General features: G+C 41.2%; 1 protein-coding gene across 2 annotated transcripts in view; it reads left to right on the plus strand.

Moving 5' to 3' along the window:
- Window positions 1-18,689, plus strand: part of MLXIPL (MLX interacting protein like) — a 51,055-nt gene that overhangs the window by 9,451 nt on the left and 22,915 nt on the right. For both annotated transcript variants that reach the window (XM_069944729.1, XM_069944728.1), the window contains exons 2-7: window positions 7,259-7,365; window positions 9,113-9,195; window positions 9,310-9,399; window positions 11,943-11,987; window positions 13,306-13,483; window positions 16,116-16,196. In XM_069944729.1, coding sequence (XP_069800830.1) covers window positions 7,259-7,365; window positions 9,113-9,195; window positions 9,310-9,399; window positions 11,943-11,987; window positions 13,306-13,483; window positions 16,116-16,196 — 584 coding nt within the window. The remainder of the gene's footprint in view (window positions 1-7,258; window positions 7,366-9,112; window positions 9,196-9,309; window positions 9,400-11,942; window positions 11,988-13,305; window positions 13,484-16,115; window positions 16,197-18,689) is intronic.

An 18,689-nucleotide genomic window follows, 5' to 3' on the forward strand; every position in this document is an offset into this window, starting at 1 on the left:
TGCTTCCTATTCCCCACCTGTGTTACCACAGCACATGGGCTGGATCATGAAGACACCTGTGCATTGTTCAAACAGAAGTAAATGTTCCAGTGGCATTCCTAATGATGTATAATGTTTAGTAAGTGCATAAACCTGCAGCAGCAGTTTGTAGGTACAGGATGGAACTCCCCATAAAATAGTAGCGTAGTACAAAAGGCTAGAATAGAGAAGCAGGGCTGCTGTCAGAGGTCTCTGTGGTCACATGACAGTAATGGGGAAGGGGTGTGTTCAGCATGGACCAATCAGGAAGTGAGAATGACAGAGCTGTGCAGGAGGACAGTGACTGAAACTTTTCTATACAGCAGTGTGAGTGGCTGAGTGTAAGTGCAGGCACATTTTAGCAGCAGTATGTATACCTGAGTTTTAGTGCAGACATATTATAGCAGCAGTTTGTATAGTTGAGTGTAAGTGCAGGCACATTATAGCAGCAGAGTGTATAGCTGAGTGTAAGTGCAGGCACATTATAGCAGCCAGGGAGAGAGGGCGGGGGAAGAGGGGTTACAGCTATGAATACATTACCTCCACAGTCCTGCCCTCTGATGCAAGCCCCAGCCTGAAGTGGATCTGCTACAGTGCTGTAGACCCCGCTATGCAGACCATGCCCCTCCCCCACTTGCCCTTCCACCCAGTACAGGGAGCTCTTAAACCAAAGCAATGCTCTTAAACCAAGGTACAATTTTGAGCTCTTATTGCAAAACGCTCTTTGTCAAGTTACTTTAAAACCAAGGTACCACTGTATTTCATTCGTGTTGCTCATATTGCATTTTTAATTTCCTTTTGTATCAGCAGTTTGGACTGTTGCATTTGCCTTAGCCATGTGTACTTATAGTGACCGGTTTCATGCTCCATGTTTCCTCCTTCCTCCACGTTCATATGATTTTAAATTTTTTTATCAGCTGGCGTTTTGCTCATAAAAAGTATACTTATTTAGTTTATTTGTTGTTGCATTTTTGCATTTTATTGGGGACCAAAAGCTTTTGTAGGTGTATATTATGTAAGTATATATAGTCTCTAACATATGCAAAATACGGATCCATAATTCTAATGTCACTGGTGTAGCTAATCCTGGCAGCCATTTTTACAAGCGACTTCCCATTTTTATGGATGCATTTTTAGTGGATTGCGGGTGACAATTGCAGACATAATATATGGTCAGGAAGTGTGAATATAGCCCTAGAATTATCATCATATTACTTTCAGCATTATCATTTGCCTTGATTTGGAAACAACACATGTGCAGAGACTGTATTGTTTATTAATATGTGTATTTCTGCTGTAAGCTCATCAAAATAGGTTAAAATACATTTTTCTGTAATAATTTTTCTGCCATGTCTTATCCAAAAAATCCTAAGCAAAATCTAAGTCTCGAAGAGATGTGAGAAGGTGCAGCTGTGCATTCCTGACCCTTTCTCCACAAATGTCACATTTGTTTTTGAGATATGTTGATAAGATAATGGGGAACATTTATGAAGGTCATTTTATTTGACCTTTTATTTATATATTTTATACTTATGTCGGACAAACTGCCACACACTCTGTGCACCTACGTAGCTAAGGCCCCCTCACATGTCAGGAAAATCTGTCCGGATTTCTTATCAGAAAATCCTGACAGTTTTCCTGACCCATAGGGTTGTATTGGGCATGGGCACCCTTCAGGATTTTTCCTGAAAGGTGTCAATTCAGGTAAATAGGTTAGGAAATTATAGAACATGTCCTATTTTTGTCAGCATTTCCTGAACAGATGCCTCCATAGAAGTCTATGGGAGCATCTGGAATTCGGAATTAGGCTCTGGCACACGGAGTAAAACTGGCGAAATTCTGACATTCTTCAGCGCAGAGAGAGAGAGAGAGAGAGAGGCGCACAAGCCTCCCATAGACTCCCAGTATGACACAGAAGCTGGCAGGATTCTCCACCGTGGAATTCCACCAGTTTTGTTCCATGTGATTGGAGCCTTATAGACAATTTATTGCACATAGCGTTTTTGCAGTCCATTTAACAAATCCGTTTTTAAATGGTTACTTTTAAAATACAGAAAAACGTGGTCAACTATTTTTGTGTAGGCTAAAAAATCATGGATCTGTTTTGATCCTCTTTTTTTATAAGGAAGTCAATTGAAAATACGGATTCAAATGGATAAATGCATCCGTTTTTGCATCCTTTTTTCATAAAACAGATACATTAAATGGACTGGAAAAATGCAGTGTGAACCTACCCAATGTAAGAGCAGATCTGCTAGATCAGTGGTCACTTATCGTGCACATACACGGCTCAATAATCGTGCACCAAGGGCTGCACAGACATCATTAGCGATGTTCATGCATGTTATAAATAATAATAGAGTTTATATTTACCTATGCTCCCCTCGGCTGCACTCAACTGCACACAACTACACAAACTAATGCGCAGCCGATGGCCAATAATTTTATAGCAGGTTTAAGTAACAACAATCAGCTTATGATCTCCTCATCGGCTGATCATTGTCTTTATTACACGGAACAATAATCTGCTGAATTGGCCTGATCAATCAGATTATCACTCTATGTAATAGGGCCCTAAGGAGCTAAGGAAGGCCCTAAGGCTTCCAAAGATCTTCCAACCATCTAAAAGGGAGACTTCAGAAAATTTGTAAAAGAATAAGTTAATAAAATTTGGTTATTTTATGATCTTTATCCAATTTTAAATTATTTTTTTTTTTTTTAATGAGTACAAAAAAAACCAAATCAATTTACTAATAATTCCTGCATAAACTGTTTATATACAGGAGCTTGCTATCCCTTAAAATAGCCATGCGAACATTCCACCTTAATAGGAGCAAGTCAGCAATAAAGGTCATGCACGCTGTGTGAGATGTGAACCATACAGCTGCACATATAGATCGCCACCTTCAGTCTTCCGTACATCTGGGTCTACTTCCTTTAAAAGATAGTGTCAGATTTTGTCATCAGTCATATCTGGCTATGGAATAGCAGCCAACCAAACATCCGCCAGTGATGACGTTGCTAAGATAGATCAAGAGTTTGTCATAAATGTTTTCCACTTGTATGCAGTAATTGACTCTAGCATATGGTAGGAGCACTCTTCATTAGCTTGTCAGAAAACAGGAAACTTTCCATTGATAAGAGAGCCGGGAATGATGGGTCAGCAACTAATGCTTAGTAACCTGCACAATTCAAATTGTTAGAATACTCCAGACTTTGAATAACGAAAACCGGTTATGCATTAGGGGCATTCCCTACTCATACCGCAGACGCCTCACTATGGAAGTTAGCAGCTCACCTCCTAGTATTCTAGCAGTATATCTTTGGAGAAACAATATAAGGCTATGTTCACTCAATGTAAAAATAAGTGCAGATAATGGCCGTTTTTTGCACGATATTAATAACGCTGTGGTTTTGCAATAGCAGTTGTTATTTGCACTTATTTTTACGATGCGTGAACATAGCCTAAAGCTGAAATGAAGCTCTGGGACCTGACGTCCACTAGAGATGAGAACTTCACTGAGTTCTTGGCTCCAGCTAGTAGACTTTAAAAGTAGTTATATATAAAACATTGTTTGGCATCCATGAGGACCTTCCTGATCTGAACCATAAGCTAGGGTACTTTAGCATGGTAATAACTAGAGATGATCGAACAGGGCCGAGGTTCAGGTTCGTACGAACCCGAACCATCTGCTTTTAACTCCCGCTGCCTTCCCGTTCCATGGGGAAGGTGGAGACAGCCCGAGTACCACCTGGAAAACAGGGATGCAGCCTAGGTAATAGGCTGTATCCCTGTTTTCCAGGCGGTACTCGGGCTGTCTCCACCTTCCCCACGGAACGGGAAAGCATTGGGAGTAAAATGCAGATGGTTCGGGCTTGTACGAACCTGAACCTCGGCCTTGTTCGATCATCTCTAGTAATAACCATACCTGTACCTTTGGATGTAAGAATTTGTTCACATATGATATGAAGCCACCTCAGAGAAGAATGCCAGATAAATGAAGCCACGCTAAGGGTATGTTCGCATGCTATGGATTTGCTTCACTGAAACAAATAAATGAATATACTATCATTTGCAAATCCAGTGCAGATAAGTTGCCGAAAATCTACCGCAGATCCAAAATGTGTGCACAACCTTTGGAGTACTGTGAAGCTTTTATTTTTAGCTGGGGAGTTTGGAATTCTTTTGACAGTGACATTGCAGATGGGATAACATGAATTAGCAGGAGGTCTTCCTGGCTGTATGAGTCAGTAGCTGGCGCAGGGTCCGTGGCCATAGTTTACACCCATTTCAAGGGAATCTGAATTGTCTGCGTAGCTGGGACTCGAGTTCTTTACTGAACAGAAAAATACTTGGATTGAGGACTTTTAGGTGATGAGTCATCTGGTAGTTGTTACAGCAGATCCCGGGATGGTGCTCCCTCTTACCCAGACATATTATAACTCCCACTATATCAGTTTGTAGAATGTTGCGACATAGCGCTGCTGCTTCCTCCCAAAAGTATTTTACATTCTCAGTCCATGGCTTTCTGAATACTAATACAGTAATCCGGTGTACTTCTGTCTGTAGTCAACATTGTATCCTTTATAATTGTAACTCTATTTTGTCTGTACAATCCCTATAAGAAAATAGGTAAACTGGGCTGTACACACCCAAAAATACTCAACTTTATAATGAGGCTCAGCATCCCTTAGACCCTAGGGGAAATTTTGGCCCTGCCCCCCAACCATTGCTGCCACTTGCTCCCCCTATTTACCCCACTGACACCCTACCACCACTCCCATGTTATCGCCATCTGTTGTCAAATTCTAAGGACTGCAATACCTCAATTTACAAATAAGAGTTATTGGACTTTGTGTTGGCTGCATAATTATGGTTTATGATTCACAGACTAGTCTTATGTAGCCTTAGGTTAGATAAATTACACAATGACGTGCAAGGCTGCATCTACTGCCTCAGGCGCACATACGTATATATTATACAATGGTGCCTTGGATTACGAGCATAATTTGTTCTGGGATCGTGCTTGTCATCCAAATCCACTCTTAAACCAAAGCAAATTTTCCAATAAGGAATCATTAAAATGCAGAAAAATGGTTCCATATATGTCATATTATAAGTTACTGTATAGTATAGTATCAGCATTTGGAGTATAATATATAGTAACTGCATAAGAATGAAAAAACAGCAGCAGTTTGTTGATACTGGAAAGAGCTGCAGATCCCGATAATGCAGAAGGTTAGTACAACAGGCTAGAATAGAGAAGCAGGGCTGCTGTCAGAGGTCTTTGTTGTCACATGACAGAAATGAGGAAGGGGTGTGTGTTCAGCATGCATCAATCAGAAAGTGAGAATCAAAGAGTGTGCAGGAGGACAGTGACAGAAACTTCTATACAGCAGTGTGAATGGCTGAGTGTGAGTGCAGGCACATTATAGCAGCAGTGTGTACAGCTGAGTGTAAGTGCAGGCACATTATAGCAGCAATGCGTATAGCTGAGTGAGAGTGCAGGCACATTATAGCAGCAGTGTGTATAGCTGAGTGTAAGTGCAGGCACATAATAGCAGCAGTGTGTATAGCTGAGTGTGAGTGCAGGCACATTATAGCAGCAGTGTGTATAACTAAATGTAAGTGCAGACACATTATAGCAGCAGTGTGTATAGCTAAATGTAAGTGCAGGCACGTTATAGGCTGACAGACTGCAGGTAGCATGAAGGAATGAGCAGAGCATATGTGGGCACATAAATGCAGCACTCTCTATCTGGCGAGAGAGGGGTTACAGCTGTGAAAAGATTACCTCCATAGTCCTGTCCCCTGATGCAAGCCCCAGCCTGAAGTGTATCTGCTATGATTTGGAAGGTGAGGGGGACTTCCTGGGTCAGAGTACAGTGCAGTAGACCCCGCTATGCAGACCATGCCCCTCTCTTACTTGCCCTCCCACCCAGTACAGGGAGCTCTTAAACCAAAGCAATGCTCTTAAACCAAGTTACGATTTTGAAAAACTTGCAAAACGCTCTCAATTCAAGTTACACTTAAACCAAGGTACCACTGTATTTATCTCTAAGTAAATATTATTTACCTGTAAGTAATAGCTATACAGTTGCTAAATAAAATTGGGGTCACTCAAGTTACATTATTGAAGAGGTACTCCGGACAGCAGGTGGGGTTGATGAGTACATCAGAAGATAAAGCAAAGGCCCTTTGTGCACCATATTAATAAAAAGTAAGTTTATGCATAAATGGCATAATAAGGGTGTATTGTTACTCTCTATAAGCCCATATGAGCAGGTTAGATTTACTTCCGAGACGTGGATTAAGAGGAGACAAGCACCTGGGAGCAGAAGGCTTCGTACGTCTTCTGCTCCCTTGACAAGCAGGGGGTACGTTTGTTTTGTAAATGTATACTTTTTTACATTATTTATTTGAGTCCTGAAAACTGCCACGTGACAAGTTTCTAGTCTCTTTTTATTGTATTACTCTTAGTGGGAGATTTATCAAAGGGTGTAAAATTTAGACTGGTGCAAACTGCCCACAGCAACCAATCACAGCTCAGCTTTAGGGCCCTATTCCACTGGACGATTATCGTTTGCATATCATTAACGATTAACGATCGCAAACGACCACTATTGCGAAAGACCTGAAAACGTTCACTCATTTCCATTGAACGATAATCGTTACTTATGATCGTAATTGCGATCGTTTTTTCTTCGCTATTTATTCGCTATTGCATTCGTATCTATTGCGAACGACCGAACGATGTCTTATTCAACGCGAACGATTTGCGAACGAGCAACGATAAAAATAGGTCCAGGTCTTATAAAGCGATCAACGATTTCTCGTTCGGTCGTTAATCGTTAACTGCATTTCAACCGAACGATTATCGTTTAGATTCGAACGATTTAACGATAATCTGAACGATAATCGTCCAGTGGAATAGGGCCCTTAGGCAGTGCTGAAAGGAAAGAGGAACTGTGATTGGTTGCTGGGGGCAGTTTGCACCAGTCTAAATTTTACACCCTTTGATAAATCTCCCCCTTACTGTCTAACTTTAGATATGTTGTTCTGTGACAAATGTTTATTCTGTGTCAGCGACATTCCTTCTGTTTTACTATAGCTGGCATTGGGTTCTCATCTGAAGATAGATAATCTAGTTGTGCTCATTAATTGCGTTCACGCTGTGAGCCCCAGAAGATTGTAAATGAAGCACTAATCTCACATTACATGTTGTGTGATTATTTTCAGTGGCAAACTGGTATCTCCCAAGTGGAAGAATTTCAAGGGGTTAAGACTATTATGGAGAGATAAGATCCGTCTGAACAATGCCATCTGGAGAGCTTGGTACTTAAATTGTAAGTAAAACATGTGAGGCCATGTGGAAGCAGATGCCATTTATCATAAATGAAACAGGATCTTATCTGAAGAAATTCAGAAACCTAGGTCTGTCTGATATCAGGGCCTGGCAAGTTCAGTTATATACCACAGCGTGGTGGGTTCAGATGGCCCATGGGGGATATTTATCAACAATGTACCCCAGTTTTCCAGTTGGCCCATGGGGGATATTTATCAACAATGTACCCCAATTTACCATAAACTATGCCAACTATAAAGGTCCCCATACACCTTCAATAACTGAGGGCTGAACAATCATTCAGCTGTCAGTTATCTCTCTTGTTCAGCCTCCAACCTCCCTATACGCAGGAAGGTTCGGTGCATCTGAGGGTTCTTGTGCTCTCTATGGGAATAGGAGTGTGAAACCACAGCTATAGGGGAGGCTTATCTTTCCAAGAACAAAGCATCAGTGGTCATTTGTGTGTTTATCACATCGCACTCCCCTGTCATGCTTCTTTCTCAGTCTCCTGGTCCCGACTCACTGAAAGCCCACTCAGTCAATCACTGGCTGCAGCAGGACAGTGCTCTGATTGGTTGAGCAGGCTGTAAGTGAGCCGGGACCAGGAGACTGAAGCTGGAATGCGCTGAGGGAGTGCAGGCAGGTAAGTATGTAATGGTAGTGAGTATTGCAGTGGTTTTTACTGAAAATTTCACTGTAAACTTGCTATGTGTGACTGCACCTTTGTAAAACATTCCTGAAATCTTGTGATTTTCATTCTGGTCACTAACCCTAATAAGAAGCTGACACTTACTGTTCTGTACTAATCACTTTCAGTAGTGCCTTCTCTGTGATCTTAGACAGGGTTACAGTGAAAGTTATGTATAAAAAGATAGTTTCAGGCCATTTACAACATAGCTTAGTCTAATCCCTTCCTGTAGAGTTCTGCACAGGTCACTGCCTAGAAGACTCTCCCATAAAAATCAATCGGTGCCTTTCAGCCTATTGTTCTATGCCCATAGAGCTTGTTGCAAAGTCTATCTCTAAATGCTGTTCATTTCAATTCAGGCAGGATGGTGGCCCAATAAAAAGTACTAAAAACTATTAAAATAAAAAAATAATAATCAGAAGATAGAAACAGATGAGAAAAAAAACATGTTTGGTATCTGGCTTCAATCAGTAAAAAAAAAAAAAAAGAAATCTAGGTGACACATACATTTTGAAGAGGATTGATCCTATCCTGGAGGGGCCAAAAATCATTACGGGCGGGGGAAGGGGGGACACTAAACATACCTGTCCCCGTGCCCACGTTGTTCTGCATGAATTTCTCCCATACCCCGCCGGGTGTCATCTTCTCCTGGGTTCTGGGTGTGTCACGACCCAATTGAAGCATCAGAAGCGGTGGGATTTAGCCCTCTAAGCCAATCAGTAACTGCAGCAGTGTCCCGCCCCAGTCTCTGACTGGCTTGGCAGGGCACCCGTCAACCGGGTCATGATGTAGCCAGAGGGGGCCTGAGAAGACAGCTGTCTGGAGTTCAGGAATGGGACGCTGTGCGGCATGGGCACTGGGACAGGTAAATATAACCTCTTTTTTTATGTTCCCCTACCTGAAATAATTTTTTTGCCTACCCCCCCGTTTTCTCCTTTAACAATATACCAATGTTATAATTGTGAAGGTTACGCCTATAATTACTCCTTCAGTTACTGACTTTACTATGACTAAATAGAAAACAGGAAAATCAAAATGAATACGACTTGTTATCTTGTAGATGTGGTAAAAAGGAAAACCCCAGTATGTGGGTTTGTGACCCCACTGGATGGATCAGAAGGTGATGACCATCGTAAACCCGAGGTAAGACTCCTACAAAACTGTAGAACAATGATTTTATAGTGTACAAGTTACTCTGTCCCTAACATTGATAATTATTCTTTGTAAGATATAAGGTATTTTATTTGTGGTCTACAGGCTGTGGTGCTGGAGGGGAACTACTGGAAACGGAGAATAGAAGTAGTAATGAAGGAGTATCACAAGTGGAGAATTTACTACAAGAAACGGGTAAGAGACATTGGGGGGACAGGGATTTATAAAGCCAAAAAAGTTTTTGGGAGTAGCAGGGCCAGATGCGGATAAATTTATTCGCAAACGCCCATTTTGCGAAAAAAAAATTCGCCTCTGGCCCCACCAACACGTGTTGCACCAGAGGGGCGGGGAGGGTGCGAAATGGGGAGTGTGGGCTCTGGGTCTGCTGAATTTATCTTTTTCAATAAGGAAACCTCAGAGCTGGCATAGGTTTTCCTACGTGCACAGACTGGTGCGCATTATGTAGGAGCATTGTGCCTCTATATAAATCTGTGTAGTGTCGGCGCTGCAGGGACATTTTTAACGATGGACTTATAAATATCCCCCATTGAGTATCTGCAGTTTCTTGATGTAGATGGTTAACACTGGATCAAGCAGCATTGGGCAACAGCTGGGTAGAGTTTGAACTTTTCTTTCTTCTTTTTTCTTCTTCTTAAAATCAGTCAAAGACTGATGTAAATTAAAGCTGCAGATGCTATAACAAAACACACCACTTGCTTATTTTTCAGTGGATCAATAAAATTTCTGCAGTGAAATTTTACTTTTCTTCTGCTGCGTATTCTCTTGTGGTTTTGGAGATAGTCCACTTCAATGGGGCTAATCTATAGCCTGGCCTTCCAATGCATTTTCCAAGAGGAATATACATGGAGTAAATGACATATCACTTATTAACATATATTTGAAGTTGTTTCACCACTGGGTGGCACTCTAAGAAACTGTAAGTGATACGTGCTGGATGGAAGTCTATGGCCCAGATTTATCAATATGTGTCAGATATTTGTCTCAGACAGATAATAACAATCACAATGCTCCTTTGTTTTTCAAAATGAGCTAAGATTGATTGCTATCGGGCCCTATTACACCAAAAGATTTTTTTTTTTAAGCCAAAGCCAGGAATGGATTTGAAAAGATGAGAAATCTAAGTATTTCCCTTATGACCTATTCTCTGTTTATAGTCTGTTCCTGGCTTTGGCTCCATAAAATCTTGTCAGGTAATCTGTTGGTGTAATAGGGCCCTTAGCCCGAAGTCTTTGATGCCCCTTAAGGCCCTATTATACAAAGCAATTATCGGCCATATTTGGCTGATACCAATTCATACGGCCCATAACGACCATTATGGCGCCCTGCACACAACACCCCCTCCCCACTCGCTGCCAACGCATGTAATAGCGTCCACAGCAAGCAGAGAACAAGGACCAAGCGAACCCTGACCTGACAGGTCGGCGCTCCCTTGCACCCTCTCATTGGGGCTTTACACTCTGATCTTCAGTTTCCAACCTCCTACCTCTACCTGCAGCTATCTCAAAAAGTGAAAGAAGGAGGAAGGGAGAGGTAAGATAGCCAAGACAATGGGGAGCAGTGTATTGCTGTATGTGTGTTGAAGCAGCAGGATGGCCAGTTATGTAAAAAAGTTACACAGGCTCTACAACAGCAAAATAGTATTTTTTAAGGAAATCTGTCACATGGAAAACATGTATGAAAATGCTGACACGTTCAAATAGCTATTATCTGTTGGCACTACACAAATACTTAAAGTATTATTAATATTATAGCATTGAGACTAACATTGACTGTTGCTTACATGTCTTTGGTTACATTCTGCCAAAATTTACCCTTGTGAAGTGTCAAGGTGGCATAGCTGATGCCATGTAAGGCCCGCACTGTTATGAATTTCCCCGCTGTCCTACACCCACCTATTTGACAGACAGCATTCAGAAGGTGCTACAGCAAAGGGCACCTTAGGACATTGCTCATAAGTCACCTAAGGATAGAGCGCTGCGGAATCTGTTGGCGCTATACAAATAAATATTATTATTATTATTATATTATTATTGCCCACACCTCCTTGACACTACACAGAGAGAATAAAGAATGTTTTTTACAGGAATACCACAGACAGGTACTGTTAGCCTCATTGCAAAAATAGTAGGAAATAAATGAACAATAAAATTTCAGTTCAAGGGTTTTTATAGCCCTGCAATCCATTAATTTATGACATTTGTTAAAATAAGCAAATATGTTCTTTTCAATTTAAGAAGTTAGGTTAGACTATTTTGTATATAAGATAATGTCACCCAAATGCAAGGTGAGGCATAAAACTAAAAATGCAGAGTATGAGAAAACAGAAAATATTGGGAAACTATTTTGTAATGTCTAGGAAACTGTAAATGTAATGTCTAGGTTACCCACCCTCACTATAGCTATATGTACAACAGACAGACTGCTTTTAGAGCATAGTGGTGGAGTGGTGGTCAGTAACCTAGGCAATAAGTGGGTCAAAAAGAGCATCATATCAGGAAAAAATTTAAAATTAATGTATTTTGATGGGTCTTTAAAGAGTCGGTGTCATCAAAAAAACCTTTCGACATATCATTAGACTTGGCAGGAGATACAGCCTGGGGATAGACTGCAGCAGCAGACACACTCACTCCCTGAAACTGATCTTTCCGTCATTGGAGATGGTAATACCCCTTTAATATCTGTTCTCAACTAATTTGCTATTACTGTTATTTTCACAGCTCCGGAAGCTTCACCAGGATGGAAAGTCATTTGAAGAACAAAAGGTTGGCATTGTCAATAAGAAACTGATACATATAGATGCTTTCTTAAAGAGATATATAACCATTTGGGACACTTATGGAGTATCCACAGGATTTACCATAAGTGTCCCAGATGGGTATACCCCTTAAATAGGTCAGGTATGTGGGCAACTAACTGCATGTTTTTAGTCAGATCTAGTCACACACGGTTCTTCAGAATTACACTAACAAAGAATGTCTTATATAGGGAATATTCTCGTATGTAGTTATCGTAGCATTTATTTGACTGAACTGCCACTCTATCTTAGGGTCCTGTAACACGTACAGATAAATCACTCAAGCAATTGTTTAGTGGTTTGCACTTAGCAGTTATCATTCAAAACTGCCCAATAGAGACTGTATTTGGTCAATTATCTGCTGGTGTAAATACAGGTAATGATCAAACAAAGAGCAATAAATCACTAAAGGAGAAGTCCAGCGCTACCATGATTTTTTATGAAAAAGCAGCAACAGGGGGAGAACATAATAACCACCAGTACTCACATGTCCCTGTGCCTGTCCAGCGTTGGACCACCGCTCCAGGACCCCCACTGGGATCTTCTCAGCTGACGTCATGACCCAGCTGATGGACAGCCCGCTCAGCCAGTCAGTGACTGGGGAGGGACGCCACTCCAGTAACTGATTGGCTGAGCAGGCTGTCCATCAGCTGGGTCAGTCATTTTTGTGATGTCTTCAAAATTCAGAAGAAAATGCTGTCCGGCGGGGGTCCGGGAGACATTGGGGCGGCGCTTCACAGTCATGGGTAGAGGTAAGTATTGCTTTGTTATTACGTTTCCCCTTTCCCAGCCGAAAGTTTTTTTTAAATCGCCGGGCTTCCCCTTTAATCTAGGCCTTTCAACATGTCCTAAAGTCGTTGTTGGTCATTCAACCATATTTCACAGATCGGCTTGTCTAAACAGTCGTTCCAAGCAAACCTCTACTATTCCTTTTCCTTTTAGCAATATAGGCACAGATAGTACTATCTCTTTTTCTCTCCCTGTAAGCAATGTAGGCACAGATAGTACTGCCTTCATGTATTTTCCTGTAAATTATAGACACAGAAACTACCTTCTCCCTGTCTCTCCCTGTAATTACATACACACAGATGGTACTGAGTAACATTACAGGAATTATCCTATGTACCATCATATGAATTTCAGCATGTAGATATTATTTCACAGAATTATCAGAGAAAATGACTACAAATATTAATTAAAAAAATAGAAACATCTTTTTCCTTTTTTGAAATAAAATTGACAGAGTTGTAGAAAAGTAAGAATAACAATATACTGTTTTCTGCCAGCATGGCGCTCCTGCCTGGAGAGGGGGTGAGATGTTTGCTGGGTACCCACATATTGAAGAGGGACGTGGAGAACAGGATGATATGCTGTATGATCTGGATTACTTCTTAACTGATATCTCTGACACTCTGTTCACCACCACTCAGAATCTGCCCCCTTCTTATCAATATCCAGATTTTGGTATGTACTGCTTTGTGTGTGTTTATCCATAGTATATAGTTATAGTATAGATATTTAAAGGTCACCCAGTTCTTGCTTGTATGATGATTAGGGAATTATTTGAAAAGGTACCTGAGTGTTCAAACACTTTTGTGTTTTGATCGTTTGTTTTGTCATGGTCTAGGCGTTCAGACCTCGACCAATTGCTAGGACCTGCACTTAGTTAAGTGAGTGCTTCTCTCCCCAGCTCGCTGCAGGAGATGGACTTCTAAAGGCCCTATTCCACCAACAGATCTGACAACAGATTATCTGCCAAAGATATGAGCCAAACCCAGGAACAGACTATAATCAGAGATCAGGTCATAAAGGAAAGACTGGATTTCTCCTCTTTTCAAATCCACTCCTGGGTTTGGCTTCAATTCTTTGGCAGATAATCGGTCGTCAGATCTGTTGGTGGAATAGGGCCTTTACCCTCCATAACATCAGTGATTCACCCTTACTATAGAATCTGTCTCCTTAAGCAAGTTAGAGAGAGCAGTAATTTAGAGAGAGAATCGCTCAGTCAAGTGCTTCTCCTGAATCGTTCAAGCAATTGGTGGGTGTCTGAATCCCCAGAGCTAAACCGATCAAAACCTTTGACATTTCTCTATGACCCCTTTTTTGAAATTATAGTAGTGCTTTAAAAGTGTGTGCCCTATCTTTTTTATTATTGAGGTTAGTGTAAACACCATATGTGGTAAGCTCCTAATTTTTTGCTGGTGGCAGAATATTGAACTAGTTTAGGTTAAATGAAATTTAGTGTCACATCTTCTTTAAAGTGAATGTACAGCAAAAGAGCGGAGCAGAACGCAGGAATCGGGTGGCATTTCGAAAAAAAAGGACTGTGCCACAGGGATTCCTGCAGTGGCGCTGATTGGCTCATGTAAAAAAAAAAAAACAAAAAACAATGTACCTTATAATTCAAGCCTATCACTTGCACAATGAGAAGAAGCTTCAGTTGTCCCTGCTGATTCTAGTGATGGAGGGGGGGGGGAGGACATGTTCCTAGGATGTCAACAATGTTTTGGTCTACCAGGTACCTTTTAAACTAATTCCTTTATCTACATAGAAGCTAATTGTTTTTTCATGCAAACTAAACTGAATGTCTACCCTTTAAACAACATGGCACTTTACACTTCTAAATTCTGTGCTAATATATCTTTATAGAAAGCCACACTCTCTGATATAGAGCTCCAGATTGCATACATAGACAGATGTAAACATTATGCACAAGATGGAAAACTCTTAAAGTGTTCCTGTTATGAGGGCCACTGCCGGATCAGTGGTGACGTCCACTCTCTGGGAGGAAATTTGGGTATCCATGGCTACAAACATGCATCAGACTATAATGCATGCAATACCCATTGGGATCAATGGATGTTGCGTTCTTTACGGTCTTGTGTGTGGTCATAGCCATTGAGACCCAAACTTCGAAAAATGGACTTCACCACTGATGCGCAGCAGCCTTAATGACAGGTACACTATAAGGCTATGTTCACACTAGGTAAGAGACCGGCCGTCTCTGGCCGGATCATCTCGGCCGGTACTTAATACCGGCCGGATAATCTTTCCGGCCGCAGAGCTCTGATGAATTCAGTGAATTCCGGCCGCAGAAAACTGACCTGTCAGTTTTTTCCGGCGCCGCATGAGATCCTGGCCGGAGCGTATACGATGTGTGTACGCTCCGGCCGGGATCCCATTGAAAATAAGACTATGTTCCACCCCGCAAAACTACGGCCGTAGTTCTGCGTCGAGAACTACGGCCGTAGTTTTACGTAGTGTGAACATAGCCTAAAGGGGTTATCCAGCATTAGAAAATCATGGCCACTTTCTTCCAGGGACAACTCCACTCTTGTCTCCAGTTGCAAAATTCCACCCAACCTGAGGACAAGAGTTGTGCTGGCTATAAAAGAAAGTGGCCATGTTTTTTAGTGCTGGATAACCCCTTTACACTACCACTACTACCACTGAGGTTACTGTCAAATACTATGTAATGTATTGAAATGGGGTTATCTTTTCAATCTTCTTCCCCCAGTTCTGAGCCTGCTGATTTATGCTGAAGACACAGAAAAATGTGTGTGAGCTGTTCACCTTGTCTCCGCTCTGAACCCCCTTCTCCCCCTTCCCTTCAGAGACGGCTCATGTAAGCGGTAAGCTTATTCTGCGCTCTATAATGGAGGGTTAATCTAAGGTCAAGTTGCTGGTGACCTCACTGTGAACAACCCTCCCAACATCACAGAATGCAGAAACAGACAGCCAGGGACACTGTTTACATGAGCCATCTTGGAAGAGAGGGGGAAGGAAAGAGTTCATGGTGGAGATGAAGTGAACAGCTCACAAACAGTTTTCTGTGTCTTCAGCAGAAAGCAGTAGTTCAGAACTGGTGGAAGGAGAATGAAAAGATAACAACATGTATGGAATGAACTGTCAGTCCCCAGGAGAGGTGAAACAAAATGTATTTTTCCTGAGCCGAATACAGTGGGGAAAACGTTTGTTTTACATTTAGAATATTTCATAGCACTTACACATACCCTTGTGTAAATGAGGCTGTGAACATTTCAACACATTTCCCCCATAGTTATTCTTAGCTGTTTAGTTGTAAATTCTCTTACAGATTATGTCGGGAATGCAGATATGATCCAACCAGAGCTGTCTACATTACAACCTAGTCTGGATGATTTTATGGACATATCAGGTAAATTGTGACTGTTACTTTATTAATTTTTTTCTTTCAGGTTAAAGTGAACTTGTCAGTAGGAAAGCCAGGGTGTACATAAGCCTGTGGCTATATAGGGTTTATCGGGATTCTAGGTATATTCTTCTTATATCAATAGTCTTTTCAATTGCTAAGATATAAGCCTTTTTGGTAATATACAGATAAGATTAAAGTGTCCAGGGGGCGTTTCCCAAGCACTGAAAGAACTAACAAGAACTATAGAACTGAAAAAATAATTGCTTAGAATCTTGATGAGAAGGCAAATCACTGCAATGTGGGAGATTAAAACATAACGTAATATGCTATCAGTGGCAGTGAATTTTCGAATCCTGAAGGGTAGCCTCATCTTGCTATGGGCTTACTTACACCCCTGTTTTTCTGCTGACAGGTCCACTTTAAATTGTGCATTATTAATCCATTCTTTCCAAACCTATATTTTGCACATCCTTTCCAAATAATATTTTCAGACATACATAGAGGTAAGCACTGGTTCTTTAAGGGGCTATACCATTTTAGACATTTGACATATCCACGGGACCCAAATCTGTCTAGACAACTGGGGTCAAGCATCCTGCTTAATGAGGCAACTACTGGTCGCCGCATCTGGATACAGACGAAACAAAGTGATGACTGAAATTATTGAAACAGTCTGATCAATAGAAGTTTGGAGACCCATGACCTATCATATGGATTTTGCATTGCATGTGGGCATTGTTTTTGAATCACCTTGAAAAATCTCTGTATGAACCTTAAAGTGACACTGTCACCCCCTTTTTTATGTTATGACTTCTCTACACAGGTGTAAAGGGTAAATTTTGCAGTTTTTATACCCTATTGTATATCATATATCATGGTGCTTGTTCCAGTAAAAAGTCATCTTTTATAATTTGAGGATTGTGCCACCTTGGCGGTGCTTCTGACGGAAGCGCCTTTTAGCCCCGCCCACAACGGCGCCATAGACCCTTCCCCCTCCATGACGTCATCACCGTCCAGGCCCCGCCTCCTCCTCCTGCATTTTTAACTGTGCAAAGTGGAGTATATGTGACTGATCATGAAAGCACATAGTTTATACGCAGTCCCATACTAGTTTCACTTACCATTTTAGTAATGTATTGAGAGCACTGCCACCATACAAGCTAAGGGCAGCACTTCTATTTTTGGCATTTATTCAAAAAGCACATTTTGAAGAAAATACATGACACTCAAAGAAAGAGGATATGAGGAACACAAGGCTGTGTGAGTGGAAATAGTTGAGGAGAAGAAGAAATAGTTCTCTCCAGACAGCTCCTTCCTACCCTCCCCACTCTGGAAATCTTCAATTTCAAGAGAATAAAAGAAGCTTGGCTGATGCAATTATGTCACATTTTACATCTGACTCTTTCAGCTTCATTTACTAACAATGCGTCAATTTTAATTTTAAGCTGTTTGTGTCTGTTTTTTTTTCACGTCAAATTTATTAATGTGGCGCACGTCCTTAGTAAATCTGGAATTTTTTTCACAGTACTAACTAAAACCGAACCATCCCACCACACTAAAAGTGTCTGGTCTTTAGAACAGAAAACCTGTTTGCTTAATAAAGCCTCTATTGCACGGGGCAAGCAGAGGGAGCAAGCGAACGCCGACTTGCCAGGTCAGCGCTCGCTTGCTCCTCGTTTGCCGCTTGCGCTATTACATGCGCCGGCAGCGAGCGGGTTAGTGCAGAGGGGCTCCCTACACCATCTTTAGATAGTCCAGAGAGCCCATAGGAGATAGCCTGCTGCTGCCACTCCTATTACACGGAGCAACAGCAGCAGATCGTTGCTATTGTTGTCTATTGTCTTTCAACATGTTGAAAGACGTTAAAAGACAAAGATCAGTCGACATCGTGCAAGACAGCTGATCGTTGCCTTTTATTACACAAAGCGATTATCTGCCATAATGGACGGTAATCGGCCAAATACGGCAAAAGATTAATTTGTGTTTTAGGGCCTTTAATCTGTCTGTTGTGGCGGGTTTTAAAGGACACACCCATGGCAGGCCCAGAAAAATGATGGGTCTGTTGGGTTTTTGGAAAAATTGTGTTGCACACCTTTTAGTAAGTACAGTATGTTGGAACACCAAACCAACAGGGAAAATGGACAAAACACATTAGTAAATCAGAATTGTACTTGTGATAGCAAGATGTACAGGGCTACATGATATGTTAGAGCATCTAGCATTGTAGACTCTTCATTTGTATTAACAAAAATATTACATTAGGTAACTGTCTGGGCAAAATGTACACACATAAAAAAACTAGTTAAAGATAGCATTTACAAAAAAAAAAAAAAATCACACGACTATCTCAATGAAGGTGTAACAAGCTAAATGATGGAAGAGATACATAGATATTTAGTATATACCAACCACAATACTGCCACTCTTGGCAACACACTTTGAATTTGAAAACATCATTGTAATAGTATGTAATAGTCTGTTTGGAAAAAGATCTGT

This window comes from Dendropsophus ebraccatus, chromosome 11 (genome assembly GCF_027789765.1).
Source record: "Dendropsophus ebraccatus isolate aDenEbr1 chromosome 11, aDenEbr1.pat, whole genome shotgun sequence".
Classification (NCBI taxonomy): Eukaryota; Metazoa; Chordata; class Amphibia; order Anura; family Hylidae; genus Dendropsophus; species Dendropsophus ebraccatus.